This window comes from Haemaphysalis longicornis, unplaced genomic scaffold (assembly GCF_048455015.1).
Source record: "Haemaphysalis longicornis isolate Haplotype H1 unplaced genomic scaffold, Haemaphysalis longicornis Haplotype H1 scaffold_10, whole genome shotgun sequence".
Classification (NCBI taxonomy): domain Eukaryota; kingdom Metazoa; phylum Arthropoda; class Arachnida; order Ixodida; family Ixodidae; genus Haemaphysalis; species Haemaphysalis longicornis.
The window spans coordinates 45,821,624-45,844,460 of NW_027526204.1; the positions used below are offsets into that span (position 1 = coordinate 45,821,624).

A 22,837-nucleotide genomic window follows, 5' to 3' on the forward strand; every position below is an offset into this window, starting at 1 on the left:
ATAAAAAGGGTGCTATTTTTGGCGGAGCGAGCTCCAAGCAAGTTGGCAACATTGGGGCGAAAAGGTAGGTGGGAGATTTCAAAATTCTTGCTACAACGAATTTTTTCGCGATCCCCGTGAATTTCGTTGTAGCGGAGTTTGACTGTAGTACTGACAACTCTGCTTTGGCTAGGGAGTTTTTGGGACAGCTTAGTGCTTCCCTTTGTTGGTACTGTGTAGGGTATGGACTCAGTCGTGTGCTTGTGCAGGTTGGGCGGCGGCAAGGGCATCATTCCCCAGCCGGAGAACCGGCAGCATGTGCAGCCTGAGTTCCGACAAGCGCTGTTCTTCGACTACGGGGACTTCCTGTCCTCTCTCAATGGCTGCTATGGTGAGAAGAACCACTCTTGGAACCCTGTGCTTCTGTTCTATGACTGCCCAGAATACAGGTGCAACGTTCAAAACCTCGCGTGGGCCGTAACAATTTTATCGGGAGCATGAAGCGTAAAAGGTGCTAAAATGAAATTAGTCTTGTTCTGTATCACCGAGTGTAGCAGGTTTAAACTCGTGAATGATAAATGAATAGCACAGAAGCATAACTAAATTCTCCTCAGTAGACTGCAGTGAGAGGGACTCTAGGATGTTTAGGCACCTGGAAAGATGAGCACCAAATGAAAATGAAAAAAAAAAGTCGCGGATGGTCCCCATAGAAAGCTATTGAGGCACGGCCACTTCTTTATTTTATTTATTTTGTTTATCCAGTATTGCAGCTTTGACAGCCTAAGCAGGAGTGCTAGTAAGTGTACAAGGTAGAGTCCTGAACAAGTCACTTTTTGGAATACGAAGGAAAGAAACAAGGTAGAAAGATCAGAAAAACAGAACAATAAACAGCATGAATCGGGAAACAGAAGGATTTAGCATAGCTGAGAAAGAAAACAAACTGGAAAAGTGATATGCGAGCTGGTAAAAATAAAAGGCATCCAACAGTGGTGCTTTATTAACTTGAGACAGTGGCATTTTAACTTAAACATTGTTCAGTGGTATTGTATGATTGATTGCGGTCTTTTAAACGCGCCATAGCTACACCAGGAGTATGAGGCGCGTGCCGTAGTGGAGGGCTCCAGATTAATTTTGACCATTTGGTGATCTCTTAACGTGCGCCCAAATCGCAAACACACTTGCATTATTCCGTTTCGCCTCCATCAGAAAAGCAGTGAAGCAGTGACCTCTGTTGAGATCTAACCCTCATTCATGGGCTCAGCAGCGCAATGCCATAGCCATTGAGCCGTGACCTTTGCATGACTGACCTCTTTGATCGCAATTGACCACATGATGATTGCATGATGATTGCAGAGTGAAAGAAAGGCCTACTGTGGTCAGAGCAACCGATAATGGGGTTGGGCATTATCTCGTGTGATTGCAAGGATGACCATGTGGTTGGTGCACTAGTACGCTGATGTCCTGATAACATGGAAGCCAGTGCTCCTGTCAAAAGACAGTGTTGTTGCTATTAGGTGGGTGTTTACCACCAGAATCAACTTGAGCCTTTTAGCTGCAAACTCTGGCAAGTGCACGCAGGCTGTGCAGGGTTTGGAGGCAGCGCAAATGAGGTCACGTCAGCCAGCTGTTAATATCCGCCCCTCTCACCAAAATTGGGGTGCGAGAGAGGCTGCATCTGCTGGGGTTTCTGTGCCGAATGTCAAAATGACGTCAAAGCCATCGTCTCTAAGCGACAGGGCAGTGGAAATTGCATAGCTGGAGCAAACATGTGGCTGCGCTGTGGTCTTTGACCTCCTTCTGGAACACGGATGTCATTTTCTTCTTACTTTACAGAAAAGGGAGCATACGCTGTTAAGTAAAAAGGATATGAATTCCTTTCATGACAGTCGAGGTTGGGAGGAGTTTTATGTTGCCCAATAGAAACGGGCTTGTGTTGTGCTTTGTGCGGAATACAAATGCAGGATACATAGCTCCACTGGTGCACTACATCAGCTGGTGGGACCTGCCAGTTTAGTCAGGAAAACTTTCTTTCTGGCATCAAAACTTTTGTATTTGCATAATCACTTTTTTTCAGAATATCCACAGTCCCTATACAGCATGAATGTGTTTTAGTAGGTCACACTTGTATTGAAATATAAGCTCCGTTATGTGATTGCTTAGTGCAGTAGTGCCATTCAATACCACCATACCTGGGTCAAACTTCACCGGTAGGTGTCCAACCTGGGGTGTCGAACTGGGTAAAACAAAAAACAGTTCTGTTCAGGTTTGGGTGACTTCATTTCGTTCTGGTTTGACTAAACCTAATATCCAGCTGGTTCTCAAACCAATTCACCAGTGTTGAACCAAATTGGAAACCCTTTTCGACATTAATCTCATTTGCCAGGCCAAAATAGATTTGAACAGTTCCAGAAATGCAGTGGGCAAAAAAAAAAAAAAAAAACAGAAGAAGAATGGAGGAGCCCTGGAGCAGTTTTGGGCAGTCCAAAATGAAGAGAATGCCGACTGCCGCGCCACAAGGCGAGGGGAGCGGGAATATTTTACGCTTTTCTTCATGGCTCTGCGCTTGCCCAGGCATTGCCTGGCAGTGTGCACTTCTTTTATTTGTGTTTTGATGCATGATCATCACTGGCGCATTAATTGGTGTGGTTAGTGACAAAAAGACGGTCCACAGATCCGCATAAGGAACCTGTCGTCGAAATTTCTATTGGCTTGAATGAACTTTCAAGCAAATAGAAATAAATAAAAAATTGGTCCTGAGCTCTTCATATTTTGACATGGAGTGATTGTTGCCCCTGAAAAGATGTCTTTCTAGCAATGAATTTGTGTAGAGTAGTGAAAGCAACTTTAAAAAGGAGCTTGGAGAAAAGCCTGGTCACTGTAAAGTTGGCTTTCCCACATTCATGTGCAGTGAAGCCTACCCATGCAAAAAAAAAAAAAGAATTATTTAATCTTTTGCAACATGTACACCCAGCAACGCTCAACTCAGCAGCGCGAAATTCAGTTATACTAAGGCCTCATAACTTATCTAGGAGTGTTGCTATTTCTCTCTCACATCCAGAGAGAAAAATTAGGTGCTGCCGTAGTTTTTTTTTTTCTTTTTCATTTCTGATGTGCACACTAGGAAATGCATTGCAGCCAATAGGAGTTTGTGTCATGAATTTCTGCACCACATTTCTAGAATGGCCCCTTTGTTGTTCAGTGAGCCATTTATTGCTTTCGCATTATCAAAATTATGAGGCTTTGGTGTTCCAAGCTAGGTGTTTAAAATCGGGCACCACTTTGCAATATCGCTAACCACGGGCTTTGGTTTCTTTGGCATTGAACTACCATTCGCGCCCATTGCGAGGCAACAATGCGTGGGTCCCTGGACAATCAACCACAAAAGCTGGTGCATTAAAAAAATGGCTGCGTGCATGGTTTCATAGCTGCAAATGATGTTGACGATAGGGCTGTCCTGGCAGGTAACACACCTTCTTACCTCCCTCTATGTCTTTTGCTAGATCGCCGAATTTAACCATGAATAATGCAATTACGAGTGGAGCGAGGTGAATTGGGTGTAGAAGCAGAAGACGATTCTTTTTAAGGGGTGAAGCGAAAGGTTTTCCTTTTTGAAGAGCCCACCCACACTAAAATGACATTAGCAGACGAATAGGGAGCTTGGCTAGTTGATAAACGTTCATCTTTGGAAACAAGGCAGCGCTAAAGCGGACGAAGGAGCAAAAAGGGAGGTCGGATCAGTGCTTGACAAACAGAACAGTCTGTTTCTGAATGTTTCATCCGCTCTTGTAGTGCTGGTTTTTATTTGAACTCAAAGTACATAGTGTCAGGGGCTAGGTTGGAAGCAGTTTTTTTAAAGCCTTCGTAATTGCGCTTTGTCTCATAGAAAATGCTTTTTTAATTTCTGAGGGTGTTCCGCATCGTAGGTACACCTGGCAAGCTGTATTAGACAACTCTGGGTTGATTTTGACCGCCTGGGGATATTTAACGTGCACAGAAATCTCAACACACCGGCATTATGGTACGTCACCTCCATCAGAAAAACAGACTGAGTGTACTCGTAAAATAATCCCGGGACGTGCCGTTGATGTTCCTTCCTTTTCTCGGATGACAATGCGGTATATGAGGAAAACTTAGCTAAGTTTGTTGATTCGGTGTTTTGTTTGCAATAAACGGTCAAGGCTCGAAAGCATGAATCATTTTCTGCACGTGAAAATGCTCCGTGCGGACGCCAGCTGTGTGGATGCAGCTGTAAATGCGCTCGCACCTGCCTGCATGGCATGCGCCGGCAGGCTCGTCGCTGCTTGGCGACAACTCTTGGTGAAAACAAGTTTTTACATGTGGGGAAACAGGATGGTTGTGCTGGGGAAGATTGCGTTAGCGGTTGTCACCTGCGTTGCTAGTCAAAGGACCAATCAAATGTCCGCTACGATTCTGATACCCCTGTCACACGGCAGATAAAGAAAGTGACATGTAGAGCAAATGTCATGTGCTCTAAATGTCATTAGATGGGTGCCACATAAGAATACTGAATGACATTCGAGGAGAATGGCATTTAGCGACTAAATAAGGTTGGGGAGCCTATGTAGAGGCGAAATTAGCAGCCTCGACAGCTGTGGTGCGTCACTAGACAGGAAAGTTCAGTAATGAACTCAAGAATTGAGTTTCTTGACTTTACAACTGTCATTAGATTTATATTTTCCTGTTAATATTGTTTTTCCAATAAAGACAAACAAGTAGCACATACAAAAAAAAATCTTGTCTCCAGTGCACGGTAATCAGTATTTCTTGCCGACTTGTCTCTGCTTATGATGTCTACTTATGTCACCTAAAACGGCGAATTATTTGTTTTGTTTTAAAAAACTACTATGCATGAAAACATTCTAGATGCACTTAAACTAAAATTTTGCAAGCTTTCTTATTGTCACCGCTACCACAAACACGTGACTTTTGCTTCGCTGTGTAGACCTGCGTGGCCAAACCGAACGTCGTTAACAGCGAATGTCATTCTCTTTGAATGGCATTAGATTTTCCATGTGACAGAAATAGAATTCTTAAACAGGCCATGAAGGCAACGTACAAGTTTGGTTGTTTAGAAAGGCTGCTTTGTCCTGATAACGATGCCAACTTTATCACAAACTTCCAAGAATAATGAAAATATTGTTACGCCATCAAAGACGAGAAAGACGACACTTGCGAGTAGCGATGCGCTCCAGCATCTGCGATGAAGACGAAGCTGGGTGGGACACGGTGCCTGGCTTGGTCTCACCCATGGCCACCTTGTACATAAACCGTGTGTAGATAGATCGTTCATCATCCTACTATGGCTCCCCTCATCACTTCTGCCACCAACCCGCCGCGGTGACTCAGTGGCTAAGGCGTTGTGCTGCTGAGCACGAGGTCGCGGGTTCGATTACCGGCCGCAGCGGCCGCATTTCTGGTGGAGGCGAAAAGCAAAAACGCCCTTGTGTACGAGATTTCGGTGCACGTTAAAGATCCCCAGGTGGTCAAAATTAATCCGGAGCCCTCCACTAGTAGTAGTAGGTGGCTTGATGGAAAAGGAAAAGAAATGGACTGGGGATATTATTGAGCCCAGCTGGGGGCTCACCGGCATACAACCCAGTCCGGGGGGTGGGGAATATAGAAGGGGATGAATAGGATAGGGTAGAGAAAAAAGGAGATAGGTAAAGAGAAAAGTTTAGGCGCTGCGAGGAAAAGAAGCGTTGCCACAGTCACTGGGGGCCACCGAACACAGTACACATCACAAACACAGGTCCTGGCGTCGTGCTGCTGCGTCCGGGAGAAGTTCTCGATGGGAGCGGTGGAGCGTAGAGGCGAGGCTGTGCTGCGATGAGTCGTGCGCGGTGGTCCGAAGTGAGGGGAGCTTGCTGGGTGATGTTCGTGGTAGTGGAGCGGTTACTGGCGAGCGGGAGCAGGCGCTCGACGGCCCCACGCAGCAGAGCGCTCGACGCCCGAACGAAACACCCATGGCTCGCGACGCGTGGCCGGCATAATCGCGATACCGCCCCGGCCGCGCAGGAGCGAACGAAAAACACGTCCGCACCCCACGACGACCGAGGCCAAACTCGAGCCCTCCACTACGGCGCGCCTCATTGCCTGCGTTGCGTCGGCGCGTTAAACCCTACAATCAATCACTCAATGAACTTCTGCCACCACGTAACATCTGGTGAAGATGAACGATGTGATGAGAATGCACAGTGAAGAAGCTCTTGCCACCACGGATGTAAGTGAGGGGTTTGGGGAGCGCTGTCCCGCAGCAGCGACGTCCGCAAAGCAACGATGAACCGGTGAGGGCTTCTAACCATGTCGGACCACAGGGCTGGGGACCCGGCGTCGTCGTCTGGTCACATGTCGTCGCATCTTGATCGGCTGCTTACGGGCTGGGGACACGGGGCGGGGGACTTGGTCGATAGCTGGTTGGCCGCTGTTGGCTGGGGCTGGCCGACGCGGTTCACACCCCTTCGATGATTGCGCGGGGTGCGAAGTTGAGGCCAGGACGGGGATATACCCCGCACCTTACGAGATGTTGCGTGGTGGCAGAAGTGATGAGGCGAGCTATGGTGGGATGATGAACGATCTATTTACACACGATTTATGTACAAGGTGGCCATGGGTGAGACCAAGCCAGGCAACATGTCCCACCCAGCTTCGTCTTCGTCGCAAATGCTGGTGCGTGTCGCTACTCGCGAGTGTCGTCTTTCTCGTCTTTAATGGCGTAACAATATAAAGGAAAACAGGTCACTGCCCACTTTCCGGCAACTTTTCCTTGGCATCACAGGATCATGTTTGTGTGATTGGCGGCTGCCGAACTAACCCATCGCCAAGACGCATAACTGGACGACTGTAGTGCGCCCTCCAGTTCTGTTTGATTGCATCACTTGAATGCGGATGTACAGTTAACGCTCTGATAACTATGATAACAATAAATGAATGGCAGCCTACCACTGTCCCTGAAGAAGAAAATCTACGACAGCTGCATGTTACTGGTACTCACCTACGGGGCAGAAACTTGGAGGCTCACTAAGAGGGTTCAACTTAAATTGAGGACGACTCAGCGAGCAATGGAACGGAAGATGGTAGGTGTAACGTTAAGGGACAAGAAGAGAGCGGAGTGGGTCAGAGGAGAAACGCGTGTTAAGGACATATTAGTAGAAATTAAGCAGAAGAAATGGACGTGGGCAGGGCATGTAATGCGAAGGCAGGATAACCGTTGGTCATTAAGGGTAACACAGTGGGTCCCTAGAGAAGGCAAGCCCTTCAGGGGGTGGCAGAAAGTTAGACGGGCAGATGAGGTCAAGAAGTTTGCGGGGATAAATTGGTCGCAGTTAGCGCAGGACCGGGATAACAGGAGATCTATGGGAGAGGCCCTTGCCCTGCAGCGGGCATAGACAGGCTGGTAATGATGATGAAGATGATGAACTACATTTTTAGTGTTAGCCCATATGGCATCACCTTTGTCCATAACACTTCATTGTAGTGCGAGATGTGAAAGGTGTTCAACTCTTGCATTCTTTTTTTTTTTTTTTTTCCAACTAAAAAAACGTCTTTTGGGGCAGGAATAGAGCGAAGTGACGTACTGAAGCCTAGCTCTTTCAAGTTGAACGAAGTTGCATTTTGTCTTGATGGCCCTATGTTCCCTATGTGCACTGGCCACAGAAACCTGGTTCATGTGAATGCTGTGAAGAAGCCAGCACCACAGATATATCGGGTGTTGGGACCCACCCATGCAGTGTGTGCTGGTTGGTGCTTTGTATGCTAGCCTCGCTTTTAGGTGTTCAGCTTGCTCCGAAACTGAACATCTTTGATAAGGGTGCCTCAAATTCTCGTCAGGATGGCCGTTGAAATGCATATTTTTTTCTAACCCCTGCAGAAAGGTGCCATATGGTGTAAGCTAAGTTAGAAAATAAAAATAAAATCTAAGGCTTGACGAAATCTCATCTGGTTGTTTAGAAGCTTTATAGTTATAAACATGGGATTGCCAACCGAAGCTTTATTAAAAAAGACATTTCAGCTTCCATAAGGAATTTCTGTTCACTGAAGCATTGTTCAGTGGACAACGCTTCAGTGTGGAGGCCAAAACACCATTTTTTTTTTCAATAAACCTTCGGTTAACAACCCCACATTTATAACAGTGAAATTAAGTCAGCTTTCTGAATAACTATGAGCTATACTTTTCTGCTCATCCAAGATCTCTGGACGGTAGGGGTCCTGGGGAAAATATTGTAGTCTGACGTTTTTTTTTTTTTTTCGGCCGGCGTGCGTGCAGTGGCGGGCCTGGACGTTGGCGTCAACAGCCAGGACATGGCCAACGTCCACGTGAGGACCCACTGGGCGGTCAACGTGCCGGGAGACATGGGCGGGTCGGGCAACGCGGCACCGCTCCTGGCCAGAGGTGAGCAGGGCTTGGCTTGCCTCGGATTCTGTCTTGGAGCTGTGCCGAGTAGCTTGTGGGCTCAGTGGATCTTTTAGTGTGAGCCCTTTCGAGTAGCTATTTCTGCAGCATGAATAGAGACTCTAACTAGGGTTTGAGGGTTGTCAGTTTTTTGCTTTGTTTTTGTTTCTAAACTCTACTTTCTGTGTGCATTGGAAGAGAACAGTCGAGGAATGGTGTTGAGCACCATTCTTGTTTGTTCACTGTCAGGTTTCACACAAAGGTTGCACAGTATGTCTTCTTACGAGCAGAGCTGTTAAGCTTTTATTTCGGCAGTAGAGCGTTAACCGAAAACTTGTCATCACCGGTGAAGTGGAGAGGGTGAAAATGCTAGGCCAAGAAGGGTGAGGGGAGACGGACCGTTTCGTCTGCAGGCTTTCATGTCTCTCTGAAAGTGGGCCGTGTTAGCATGCATTGGAACCCGCAGCCAAGTCCAAAGCCAACAACCGTGCCACGAATCCCCCCAAAAATCCTGTGCTCCCGGAATAAGATGATAGCTCAATCGGTTTCGTAACGCGAGGGGCCGAGGTTCGATTCTGACCACTGGAAACATTTTTTTTTCTTTCCAATTGGCTGCACATGCTATCGTTCTCCCGCCGCTGCTAACCCTGTACACCTCAGGCCTCTGGGTGGCCCTGTGATTAGGTCGCCAGTTTCCCGGCGTATAAATCTTGGGTTCGGTTCTCGGGACCTCCCTAACCCCATTTTTTTCTTGAGGCTTTGAGGTCTTCTGGTGCAAAGGACAGACAAACCTTGGCCTAAACAAGTCTGCGGTTAAAAACAGTTTTTTTTACCTATGGCGCAGCTTTTGGCGGCAAAAACAGTTTTTGTTGGGGTGAAACGATGGCACTCTGTATTGGAGCCAAAACTGGCCTCTGTACCACCAGAGCTTTTCGATAAAAGCAGTTAAAAAGTTGCGCTTCAAAAAATGGCCCTCACCTGGACCCCCCCCCCACATACACAACTTTGGATCATGTGTACAGTGGCACCACTGTACTCATGATTAAAAAAAAAACTAATTATGAGAAACGTGACAATTTCACGTTCAGCTTTATTTTCAGTGTGCATATTTCTTTATTTTTCTACTATATCAAGTTATTCGTTACTTTTTTGACTCTGGTATATTTTGTGCTGTGATTGCTTTTGCGTCTGCACATTTGCCTCGACCAATTTGCACTTGTGCAGGCACCCCGGCAATTTAAACAGCAGTTCGACCTGAAGAGCTCAATTTGTAGTTGTTGCGTGTCCTACAGCTCATTGAGAGCCAAAACTAATCTAGGTGCAGATAAGGTGCCTCTAAATAAACCTTTCAAGCATGCGTAAAGCTGTCGAAATGAATCTTTAACTTTTTTTTGCCGTCAGAGGACAGCAGACGATGCGCAGCAGACGACAATGCACTCTCATGCGTGCTGGGTCGCATGTCGGCAAGAAAAAAAAAAAAAAGCTGTATTTGTTTAATAAAACAAATTGTTGACTTTTTTTTTCACAATAAAGGCTTGGTGATGCCTTTAGACGGTGACAGCAACTGCTATAGCAAGTAACTCTGCTGTATTCCATGTTGCGTCCACGTGCGCGCACGCACGCATGCACACAGTGAGAAAGAGATAAAGACAGAGAGAGAGAGAGAGAAAGATTATCGCCATGTATTTCCCGACCAATGCGAACTTTAAGTCTTAGTAAAAAGGGAGTACTGTTTGCTGAGGTAATGAATACACACAGCACAGGTCCCCAAATATGTTCTTTTAGTTCAGACGGAAACAGCGCATCCTCTCCACCTCGCGTTTTCAGTCGGAGAAAACAAAAATGTGCCAAAAACACTCTTGCTTTACTGCCATGCACGTCTGCTGATCTCATCACTCGTAAATAGCTGCCAGGTTGTAAGAAGCTACCCCTCTCACTTCTGCGTTGTGGCGTGTGAATGATTGGCCACTGCAGTGCACTCGAGATAAAGACAGGATAACACCAAGTCCTGGACTGAACATCGGAACTTCATTTTTGTTTGTCTGGCTTTTGACAGCAAGCTGGCTAGAATGAAGCACAGGGGCCAAAGGGCTGTGAGGATTGTTATGCCGCATGCATTCCAGCACAGCAGGCGTGCATTGCAGTGAACTGCACTTCAGGGCAGATTTTGCATATAGCACAGACCCCAACTTTACTCCTTCAGATTTATCTATTAGAGTGCGGTTTATACATGCGGTAAACAGCTCATCAGTGCTTTAACAAAACGCTTGTACATGCAGTACAAAACCTTCAACACCTCCCTCTCAATGCAGCAGTCCTAGGGGCAAGCGATGAGTAGATGGGTTGCGTGGTTTGAATGCAACAGCGATTGAATTTGAAAAACTGTTTTTGTCGGGGCTTTGACTTTGTGCTGGCTTGGATACTGTGTTTAGCCATGTGGTATGCAAAATTATTTTTTTTTTCACTGGTACTATTGTGGATTTTATGCCTTTAGTTTTGTTTTAAGTAGTGCAGCTGCGGTAGAACTTCAGCATGACCAAGCCAAAATTTGACGTTTCATTCGTTGTATCTGACGATTCACTAAAGTGGTTTTCATTATAACATGGTTTGACTGTACCTTGCTTTAATTCCAACTTTGTTTCATTCGTTTTTCTATTAAAAAGGGTCTGTGACATGTGTTAAAGGAGTAAATAAATGAGTGCGCCTGTTTCAAAGTAACTGCAATTTAGTTGCAAATTACTGGAGAACATTGCGTGTAGTGTTGTACTCGGAGGAATGACATAATGAAATGGTTGGCCACGAGGCTTGGCAGTGGTGTTCTGAAATGTAATTCTAGATAAAGAGGGGTTGATGTGCATTCTGTGCATAGGAGTGTCATGTCAAGTGGCTCACATTGTCCCAGTGTAGCCCCAGGGCAGCCCTAGTGTTGTCTCGGCCATGGCAAGTGACAAGAGGTTCGTGGCATCCCTCGCAGGGGTGGTGTGCGCCCTGGAAGCCCTGTTGGAGCACGGCCAGCTGGGGAGCCTGAGGGGAAAGCGTGTCTGCGTCCAGGGAGCCGGAAGCATTGGCAAGTGCTCTCTCTGTCCCTGCAATGCGTAAAGGATGTGGGCGCACACAGGCGGATGACGTACGGGCATGTGGGGTGATGCCCTGATCGTGGGAACGCTTCAAAAACTGATTACGTTCGAACCAGTTATTTGGTCAAGCTTTGAAGCTTGCCTCAAGCTTGCGTCTTGCGGCATATTTTGTTCAGTGTGAGTTGGCAAGCCGTACTTAGCCGTTTATTTATCGTTAAATTGAATAAAAATAACTTTCACCCGTTGGGCCAGTTTCCGAACCGGCCTGTTACGAAAAGGAAAGCCGTTCTTCAGCGTTTATTGCCGCCATGGAGAGAGCGTGCTAAGCCATGCACGGTGCTCCAAGCGCAGCGTTCCAAGCTTATGCGCGTGTCCCCGCAGTTCCTGTGCGTGCAAACGCGCCACTTTATTCTCAGCGTCTCTACAATCATTATCATTGGCCATGTTGGCGGCAAATTAGAAATCTACAATACGGCCCTTTGTGGGCAACTTTCCATAGGTGTCGAAACACAGTTCTTTGCTCTTTTGTGAATTGGCACCAACATGTTGGTTCATTTTATTTATTTAAACATACTGCCAATCCCATCAGGGATTTTCGCAGGAAAATCCCAGGTGCTCATGGAAGGCGCAATGTTCTGCAGTGTGTTAAACACGGTGCCTACAGGTGTTGGCTGCGTAGCTGAAGATTGTCATTTGATTTAAAAGTGAACCTACAAGTGTGGTCGCCGATGTTGACTTAGTGACAGCATACACCTGAGCTCGATTGAGCAAGTGGTTTACACGGCATCTATTTAAGTGTTCCCAAAAGTGTGGAAATAATACCCTGTTCGTAGGAAAATACTTTTGCTTGAATTCATGCATGCGTGATGTTCTACAGCGAGAATAACAGGTCATGTATAGCTTCCGCAGAGTGCTTGGCCTTCACTAGAATGTACTTGGTTACGTGTAGAATGTACTTGATATGTAGGTGGTTACGTGTAGGCCAGCAGTGGGCATTATACCTGGTAAAAAGCCAGGATAGGAGCTGTTAGAAGTTAGTGGGAGAGTCTTCTCACAGCAGAACCTTGCTGATGATTTGTAGTTTGTTTCTCGGCAAAGGAACCCTTTTCTTTTAATAGGCAGCGGTAATGGCAATAAAGCAGGAGGCCAGAAGATGCAGCTGATGGGATTAAGATGTCAAAGAGAGCTGCATTTTTAATAACATGCAAAAGGCTATTTACAAAAATTGGCAACAGAACATTGCTGTCTTAGCGATCGACTGCAACACAGTTATGCCCTAGATACCGTACTTACTCGCATAATCCTCGCACTTTTTTTTCGGAAAAGTCAATGCAAAGTTAGGGGTGCGAGAATTATGCGGGGGAAAAAAATCCAGTGCACAATGTTGCCAATTTGCCTTATGCCAATCCCGCTAAATATAGCGGTCGTTTTTTGTATATGTAAGCTCAGTGTTGCCAACAGCAGCTATTTCTTTTTATTTTATTATTTACAACGTAAACAGTCTCCCGTCGATCAGCGATCATGAAATTGCCGCCCTTGCTTTCTGGCGCGCGCCCTATCTCGTCGTCGTATGTGCGTGCCCTACTCCAGTAACGCACGTTGAAGTCGGTGACGCCGAAGTGCCTGCCTGCGGCACGGTTGCCGTGTTTGATCGCGTACTCTTTCGCTTTCAATTTGAAAGCGGCAGTGTAGCTGCCGTTCTTCTCCATGGCGAAGCGGCACCAAGCACAAAACAGAGATCAAAAAGTTCTCAAACAGGCAGCGAGCTATCCACCACTGACGCGAGTGACTCACTGACTGCTGCCGCTCAACGACGGGACCACGACGGCGACACGACAGCGGGCTGCGCGAACACCGTCTAGTTGCGCGCACGCGAAACCGGCTGAAGGCAACTTTCGTGAAACCGAGCAGGCAACTTTCGCCGCTGCAAAGTTGGGGGTGCGAGGATTATGCGAGGAACCAAAAAAGTTTTGGTGGCTCACATTAGGGGTGCGAGGATTACGCGAGTAAATATGGTATACTAGCTGAGTGATCGACTGTTAGCTACATAGTTACACCCTAGACATAGTGTTCTAACGTACATTGCACGGAGGCTCGCTGATCTTTTTTCCAAAACTGCAGCCCAGTCTGATGCTGAACGCCTCACATTGGACCAGAATTTATCGACTTTGTGCACAATGCGTGCAGCGCTGCAGGTCTGATTGGTCAGTTCGACCTTTCGGATAAACCAATGGCGGGGTCAAATGCTGCCCCACTCCTTGCCCTTAGTTTATTCGCTCTCCCAGATGCAGTGTTCAAAACAGGAGAAAGGGAATCACGCCACCGGGGTGTGTGTTCAGCCCGCGAGATTCCCAGGCATCGGCGTCGCCGCAAGGGTCGTTGCCCCTTGCAAGGGTTACGCACTGAAATTAGTCGACTCGTGGTGAGACGAACTTGAAGGGACCGTAAAAATTTGTTCGTATTATCAGAAATTCGCCTTCAGTGGAGGTTTTTTGCATTGCGGATGTTACAAGAGAGCAAAAAATGTTGCTCGTCTTAACGGGGGTCCACTGTATTGTGGCACGTGTTTGTGCCTGCGAGTTTGCAGGAAGGTGACCCACGAACAACAGCCCTTTGTTTCTCCCCCGCTGTTGTGTGCGAGGGAGACATGGTAGAGAGGAAGCACATTCCCAAAATTGCCATTATGGCGCCGAGTGGAAAAAGGCGGGGTTAACCCTTTGAGGGTCGAATTTTTTTGAAAAAAAATTTCCGCGGTGGTCAAATTAGTTTATTGCAGATTTGGAATGTACAAAATGTCTAAAGTCTAGATTAAATGGTAAAAAATTATCAGGAACAGTATTTTGGGGTCAGCATCACTCAGAACTGAAAAATGTTCAATAGTACTTCAGAGTGTGGTATTCCTTGAAACACGGCTCTACGCACAGTGCCTTATCGCAGTCTGCACACATAAAGCGCGTGTCCGTTCTCCTTTTGGAGTGACGAGTTGTGTTGGCACACACATGACATCTTTGCGTGCGGCTGCCTTGGGAAGAGGTCTGAGGCACCCTCTCTGGGAAGTGGCGCTCCGTCAGTCGCAGGGGGTCGTCTGTGGTTCGTCTTCCACGCCTTGGTCGTTGGATCTGGGCCTTGTACTGTTCCAATATTTGGGCCGCAACTCTTTTTCTAAACACAGCAAGCTTCACCGGTGTGCCAGTTCTCTCACGGTGGAGAATAAATGCATTCAGCAGGGATATGTCGAGCAAGTGAAAAAAGAACTTCTTGTTCCACTTCAGAGTTTTTCTGATGCTTTCACTGAAGCTCAGCTGCGTGTCAACTCTGTCAACCAGTCCCATTTTCTTCGTGTATTCAAGTACACATGCGGGCTTTTTCTTTTTCTCTCCGGTCACTCTGTCCACTTTATCGGAGTCTTGCATCTGGGGTCCATGCATTGATGTCAACATAGTGACTTCGAGCTTGTCCCACCATTTCAATGCAAGCAGAGTGTCTGTGTGGAAGCTTTCTATTTCACCCTTCATCTTTTTTTTTTTAAAGACGGCAGGCCCTTCCTGTTGATTCGCACAGTTCCGCATGCGTTTGTTCTGCTGCTCTGCAGAAATTCAAACAGCACTGGGCTTGTCTACCAATTGTCCCCAAACAGAGAGTGCCCTTTTCCAAGGAAGTCTGCGAGAAGGTCAGCAACAACAGAGCCCGCATATCGAAGCTCGTTTCTTTTGGGCAGGCTAAGTGTGGCTTCTGTATAAACTAGAAACCTCAGTACATACCCGGTTTTTACGTCACGCATCATGAACATCTTCACTCCAAACCGATCTCTTTTGGATGGTATGTACTGCCTGAACGAAAGGCGACCTCTCCAAGGCATCAGAGATTCATCAATGCATAAATCTTGGTATGGAAGGAAGAGGCTTGAAAATTTTTTCTGAATTGCCTCCATTACCGGTCTGATGGCCCTTAGGCGATCGGATTGCTCCGTTATCGAACTGAAGTGCAGGACGCGCATCAGAAGAGCGAAGCGATTCACAGAAAAAATCTTCTGAAAAAACGGGGTCACCAGCATCGGGTCCGTCGACCAATAGTCCTGCAAGGTGTTCTTGCGCACCAGGCCCGTCAGTAGCACTATTGCCAAGAAGCAGTAAAGCTCTGGCAGACCCACGGCCGCCTAGGCTCTGGGCCGCGATGCGCCGGAGTGACATGCACCTGCTTTTGCACTCCCGTATTTGTTCGTTTCCGTGATGATGACTGACAACAGTTGTTCATCAAAAAACAGTTGGAAATAATCCAATTCGGTTGCTTCTGCCGGAAGCAGAGAGGCCGCTACCTGCCCTGATTGCAAGTCGTCAAAGGTGAAAAGGGATGGCGAAAAATCACCTGTGTCCCACTGGGCGTCATCGCGTCTTGCTCGCTTTCGGGATGTTGCGGCTGCGCTGAGATCGGAGGTAGAACTTGTCGAATGCAGTTCGTCGTCCGAAGATGAGCTGTCTTCTCCCGAAGAAAGACTGTCTTCCGATTCAGACTCGGTGAACAGAGCAAACTCAGAGTCAGAAGAGTCATCGCTGTCGGTGCCATCAGAACGGGCAGTTTGTTGGGCCATGTCGCCGCTTTGCCGTGCATCTGAAGAACTCGAAGGCAACTGAGTAAACGAGGAGAGCGAGAATAATTCGTGCGTGCCGGTGATAAACAAGCTAATAGCAGCGCCAATATAGATAGAAATCACCTTCCGCCGCCCCCGCAACAGAGTCTCCGAGTGGGTTACTTCAGTTCCAAGCAAGGAGAGCAAGAATACCTAGTGAGCATGGGTAATAAACAAGATAAGAGCAGCGCCAATATAGATCGAAATCAACTTCTGCTGCCCCTGCAAGGGAGTGCCGATCAAGTTTCGCGCGCCTCCGTTGCGAACTGAAACCACAAAACACGTTGACACGTACAGTCGCCGTAATGCGCCGAAGCCAGAGAGTTCTGTTTTTCTTCGCAAGAAGGTAGCACAATCAAATTTCAAACACTTCTTGTAAGTCCCAGTAGGTGGCAGCACCTCCCAGGGAGCATGCATCGTTAGTATGGCGCGAAATTTCAAACGGATGCTCGAAATCGTACCCGTATGGCAAAGACCTTGTGGGATGGAAAACCGCCGCAGTACACGTACGGCAAAAACCCTCAAAGGGTTAAAGGTCGATCAAGTGTGAGTGACCCCTAGTGCATGTGTGTCTTTGAGCTCGCAACTCTCCCATTCCAGTGTAACAAAGGGGTCAGCAGCCTTGCACCCATCCTGCTGCAGCGGGCATAAATGATGATGATGGTGACGATGGAAGTGTCGTCTGCTGGTGTGTGTGCAGGCCGGGAGGTGATGCTGAGCCTGGCGAATCAGGGGCTGGCGCATCTGCACGTGACGGACGTCCACCAGAAGCGCTGCGACGACATTGCCGACCTCCTCACCCCCATGGTGAGTGCTGGCTGCGTTTAACCACAGAGTCTCTTGTACAGTGTTGCCCCTGGGGAAGAGCGGCACCTGGCATTGCGATGCTTTATACAGCACGAGTTTTCCATAAACAGGACAAAATAATGTGCAGAAGTTTGGAGAATTGCCTACTGATGCGTAGCATCTTTACACCCCTTGTCTTCATTGTGAGCTTATTGCCAGATTTGGGTATGATCGTGTATCCAAATATACATTCGGCGATTTTATTGTTTTATAGTTTTCCTTTGTACATTTACGCTACTATAATTCTTAAGTGCACTGACTCCACCAGTTATACATTTTTGTGCAAATGCAAGGTGTTGCACGGTTGGTCCATTTTCACAATTTTTTTATTCACGTTTGTGTGATTCTTTTCTGGGGTTTTTATTTTTGTTGTGTTTTGGGCTGAGGGGGGGGGGGGGGGGGGGTAGGTGTATAAGATGCATAGTTTTGGTTTCGGTGGCTCAGTTTCGTAATCTTTATTTTCTCTAGTCTCTGTATTTCTTGGTTTTTCAAATTTTTGTTTGATCAATCATCTCCCTTCATGCTACTATTGCTGTTGTGTACGCCAGTGCAAGCAACACACCGCTGCTCCAGCAGCCCTTCCTCTACTGTGCTTGCTAGCAAGACGTTTCGAATATCCACCTAGTGCACCTGCCTGGCTCATCACTGTTCACGCAGGCACCTTCCCCCTCTCCTCGTCTGGTTATCACGGCTACGTCGTAATTCATTCTTGTGAGCAAATTTTGTGTAAAATGTACTCTCTCTTCCTGGCACTCATGTCGAGTAGTCCTCGCTGCCTGGGCTCCCTGGGCACCCAACGTAACAGTTACAATTAGATATGTCAATTCTGCCAATTTTAGTCTTTTGTGGCAATGCAGGGCGTTACATGGTTCAGGCTGAGGGGGGTACTCAGAAAAGAAGGCTACACATTGAGAGTGTAATGTTGACTGTGACAGCAGCTTGTTGCGGGCGGGACTGTTTGTGTATGACCTTGCTGCGTGCCTTCTGCACACCATGTTGTTGCCTCTGGCAGTGGCCAGTGTTGGTCTGCGTGTCGGCCTCTCTCCGAAGCACATGCACAGTCAGAGACTTCCCACGGTGGAGCAGCAGCAGTCGGCGATGCCCCCAAGCCAGTAGTGGCGGACCCCTGCATCTTTCCTTGCGGGGGGCTCAAGTGCATCTTGTGTACAGAGATTAGGTAGCCTTCCTACTCGTAGTTTTTCTTTGTTCTACTTTTGGGACCCTGCCAAAGCCAGCATGTGGAGTGAGGTTGTGTTGGCAAAGTAACTGCTGGAGAGGCCATTATGTCTGTCGCTCCTGAAATGAACGATCTGCCATGGTTGCGGGGTGGAGAATACTGGAGCATTAGTGCTTGTCCCCTGTTTGTTGCCCAGAGGAGTAGAGTGCATGCTTATTAAGCTTGGTGTGTCGTACTAGTTGAATAGCATGGTTGGAGGTTGTGCCGGAACGTGTTACGGAGACCAGCAACACAAAAAAACTTTCACCTTGATGTGAGGATGGTGCTGTGTTCAAATCAAAGCGTACATAATTTTGTGTTGTCTGTCTCCGTAATATGTTTCAACGCAACCCCCCAGTTACGCACACTTGTAATTCAGTGCTCTGTGTGTATTCCAGCTCTTGTCTTCGAGCTACTGGAAAAGGATGTTCTTTGTTGTGGCTGTGTAAACAGTATGCAAATGTGTGAGCCCTTCCTCCTCCTTCTCTAATTTCCCCCTTTGTGCTTGCAGCTTGGCAGCCGCCTTCGGGTGTCCCGGGTGCCCGTTGGGGACGTGAGCCTGCTGGCCGAGCCCTGCGACATCCTCGTGCCCTGCGCCATGCCACACGTGAGTGGTCTGCTCTGTTGAACCCTCGGTTGCCCACAGGGTTGCACACTGTCTCTCTGTCTGTTCCTCTACTTGTAAGGTCAGAGCATGTGCAGAGGAGTAGGCAAAAACAAACAAAAAAGTGAATGTATCAGGGCTGCAAAAAGTTAGATAAGGCAATTCTTTATGTGGCGGGATTAGGTGGGGAGGTGCTCCCAATTGCTTCTGGTCTTGGGTGTGATACGGTACATTTACCGACAGCAGGAGGGCCGTGAGCATTGTAAGACTGCTTTGCGACTTGACGCACACAGGTTTTGTCCTTATTTGAAGGCGTTAAAATGTACAATAGCACCTGCGTAATGCTTTTGAATCTGTGCTGCACACCTCCGTTGTGACGTTGTGGAATAGATGGGTTCCTGCCTAGCTGCCTCTCCAGTGTAGGGCACCATGCTAGGTCCCAGTGCATCAACCACGTGGGCCACCTTACCTATGGCAACCCAGCAAGGTTTGGTGATACGAGAACGCAACAGACATTAGAGCTGAAGCATGGCCATTTATTTGGGATCTTCCAAAACGTGCGAGTGTGAAGCTCAATGGTATTCATGATTCATGCCATCTGGTCGGGATTGTAATGGGCAACACGGAAGGCTCGCGACAAAGACAGACCTCTGAGATGTTTGAGGTGTCGTGGGCCCTGTGCAGCTCACCATCTTCGCCGACCTCCCCTCGGACCTGATCTCGGATTTGAGTGACCTTTCGCACATGTGTTTACAGACCTCCACAATTCCTACAGCTTGCACATCGCTATAGGTGGCAGTTGTCGTCCAGCTGAAAGTTCTTCTCGAGTATGCGCCTATAATTGTACTAGTATGAAAAAAAAAGACAGGACGAAGTAAAGAACCACAAACCACAGCGCCTGTGGTTTGTGGTTGGTTTTTTACTTTGTCCTGTCCTTTGCGCTGCATTTCTTCATAGTACAATTTTACTAACTGGCCATTCAGCGAACCTATAATTGTTAGAACGGGCTGGTGTTAAAGCCATTTTTGTTATTTGCTTAGACCTATGCGGTCGGGATATTCACACTCAGTGTATTTTAGTGCTGTGAGTGCTGTGCGTCATAAGCTTAGCAACATATTTTGCTCCCTCCTGTTTGAGCCCCAATCTTTGATGTTGTACTGACAGAATAATTTCACTTGTTATGTGCCTTGGCACCCGAGGATCACCACACATTGCAACTATACCGCAGCCTCAGCTTTTAACTTTCTCATTGCAAAAGCTGTGCTGATACCAGATATTATGTCAGGGAACACTGATGTCTTGGGGAAATAAACCACACAATATCTTTCTCTTGCAAGAACAAGCACCAAGTTTTTTCTAGTTTTGTTGCACCTTTACATTTGCTATCAAATGCCACAAAATTATGTAAATTAGACCAGCACATTCCAAGATACTAGAAGGGGGGGGGGGGGGGGCAACAATTATCGTGACAAAAAAAATTAAGGTAAAGTATCCAGTGGAAACTCGCCCTTTTGCTGCGGACAGCTGGAGACAAACGAGTGGAATGGGCAGTGTCATTCCATTGTCGATACCAGCTTGAATTTGGTTCAGCATTCCCTGAACACTCTGAATGCGCCTTTAGTTAACCTTATCCAGTACGCCACTACAGAGGGAACAACCGATGGGGTGAAGTGTTCATGGAGGGACTTGCAAACGGCCAGAGACATCTTTTTGTTTTTTGCTGGAGCCAGGCACTTGTAACGAGAATGAGAGTAGCGAGGCAGCCTATGGGGCGAGTCTTCTCAGGTGTTTTCCAACCCTTCCTGCCCCCTCCGTGTGGTGTTCCAGATCCTGACTCCCGAGACCATTCCGGGCATCCAGGCCAAGGTGGTGTGTGGGCCCGTGAACGAGCAGCGAATCTCGGACGCCGAGTGCGACCTCCTGCTGGAGCACGGCGTCCTCTACGTACCGGAGTACCTCTTCAACCGCATGGTGAGGAGGGGAATGGGAAGGAAGGCTCGCTTGATTATGTTCGTGGGCTTGCGAGAACAGTTAGATGTCGACCTGCCCGATCGTGAAAATGTGTGCTGAGCCGTGGTGTGAAATAGTGTTGTGAAGATAAAGAAACTTGATACACTTGTGCTGAAGGCAACACTTTTCTGCAAACAGCCAGAACAATAGAAATAGAAAGGTACAAAAAGGCCTAGGGCTCTGCAGGTAGGAACTTATTAAGCCAAATCGTGTCGGCTTTCACTGAATATTTTGGTCAGATATCTGTATGACATTGATTCAACGTAACGTACTTGTTGTGTGCCTTGTTTTTTGTGTGCCCGCATGTTTGAAATTTTGAAATTTCTTGATGTGGATGATATTCCCAAAGCCACTACTAGTTGGCCTGGTGTGGTTAGGATGTCACTGTGACCTTGTTGAAGGCAATGCCATAAGGACCGTAGTTGGCCTCTTCAAAGGAGAACTTTTGTAAATTTGCCCAACTGGTTCAAAGTGGACACAAGTGCTATGGTGCAGAAGAAAAGGAACCTGTTGTTTAGTGTGACGTCTTTTCAGTGAAGCTCAGACTTATGAAAAAAAAAAGGAGTGTCTTGTCTTGTGCTTTACATTTGAAATGCACTATTTGGATGGATGGCAAATAAGATGTAGTCTTTTTCGGCTGGAAACGCTTTGCTTTTCACTTGTGTTGGCTCAATTGAAACATGTCAGTCATCTGCTGAAACATAGAAAGTGACATGAAAGTTTGGTAACATGCACCAGGCACTTTAGGACCTGAATTTCTGTCAACACTTTCTGCTCCTCTCCCAGAAAACCTATGGCGGGGCTCAGACAAACTCTGTGCAGAATACCACTCCTGGTAAAAGAAAACGTTGGCCCAGTTTGTGTACTGTAGAAATGGGAACTGTGCTAATACGAGTGTGAACTCGCTGTAGAAAGTGGGTTCATTTCCAGTTGCAGCGTTCTTTCCTTGTAGTGGCGACAACTTGTATAGACCTGGTTTTTTGCGTTTGTAAACTGCAGGAGGGAAGCTTGCAGGCACATGCTACGGTAGCATTTCGGCTGGCGTACCCGCAAATTTTCCCGCCATTTTTTCACGGGATACCATGGTTGCCAGACAAGGACTGCCCTCTGTTGATTAGCTCGCGTCATACATTCGCGGGTACTACAAACGTATTGGGGCCCGTTAAGGCCGCGGATCTGTCAGCCCGCTCTGGTTACAAACCCCTGCGCTCTCGGGCTCGATCCCTGGTTTTTTTTTTTTTTCGCTTCGTCCCCACGGGAGGTACTACAAATGTATTGGTGTCCGTTAAAGGGGTCGTGAAGAGATTTAAAAAAAAACTGTGTTGTGTGTGCGCTTATAAACGTGGAACCTTGATAAACAAACAATGCATACCCGTTTCGTTGCCAGATATCGGCAAATATGAAAACAAATGCAGTTACGGTTTCACCGAGGCTTTCCTCCTCAACTCGTGAAGTGACGTTTCAGTAAGTCAGTAAGAAGCCAATCACAGTTCTCCCTCATTTGCACAATATGTCGGCATAGAGCGGGCTTGCAAAGGGTCAGATAAAGTTACACCATCAGCGCCATGATGAAACTCGCCCTGCAACTGAACGGGAGACGTCTGATCTCTGATACGACTGATCAACATGGTCGAACTTTCAGTCAACAACACCGCTGAGATGCGCAGGCAGAGGTAACCACGTTTAATCTATACTGGGCATTCGTATACAGTTTGCGCTGTTTTCCACGAGTCTAAACTGTCGTTTTGCTAGCCGACATTCTTGCACAAGCTTGCCGACGTCTGTCTCACGTAGCCAACGTAGCCTGTAATGTGAGTTGCGCGAACGTGAAACTTCTGACCTGACGAGATACACGACCGAACGCTTAAAATGAGAGTTTATTACATAAACACGTTTATCGAAGGAACTTCAAGTAGTCGGAACTTAAAACCCGTCCATTATTCACTCATCAAGCGCAAAAATCAAAAATAACTAGCGAGAAGCAGCGATACAGCGCCGAGTCGCCGAGTCCCAACATCACGCAGTTCGACGATTGCTTTCCTGTTTCCTGCAATAAACAATGCTGTTA

General features: G+C 47.3%; 1 protein-coding gene across 1 annotated transcript in view; it reads left to right on the top strand.

The window, feature by feature from the left end:
• The window catches only part of LOC144158439 (phenylalanine dehydrogenase-like), a 35,494-nt gene that overhangs the window by 3,632 nt on the left and 9,025 nt on the right, over positions 1-22,837 (top strand). Inside the window, exons 3-8 of the mRNA XM_077689319.1 lie at positions 249-370; positions 8,264-8,389; positions 11,364-11,456; positions 16,794-16,900; positions 18,667-18,762; positions 20,587-20,730. Of these exons, the coding sequence (XP_077545445.1) occupies positions 249-370; positions 8,264-8,389; positions 11,364-11,456; positions 16,794-16,900; positions 18,667-18,762; positions 20,587-20,730 (688 nt within the window). The remainder of the gene's footprint in view (positions 1-248; positions 371-8,263; positions 8,390-11,363; positions 11,457-16,793; positions 16,901-18,666; positions 18,763-20,586; positions 20,731-22,837) is intronic.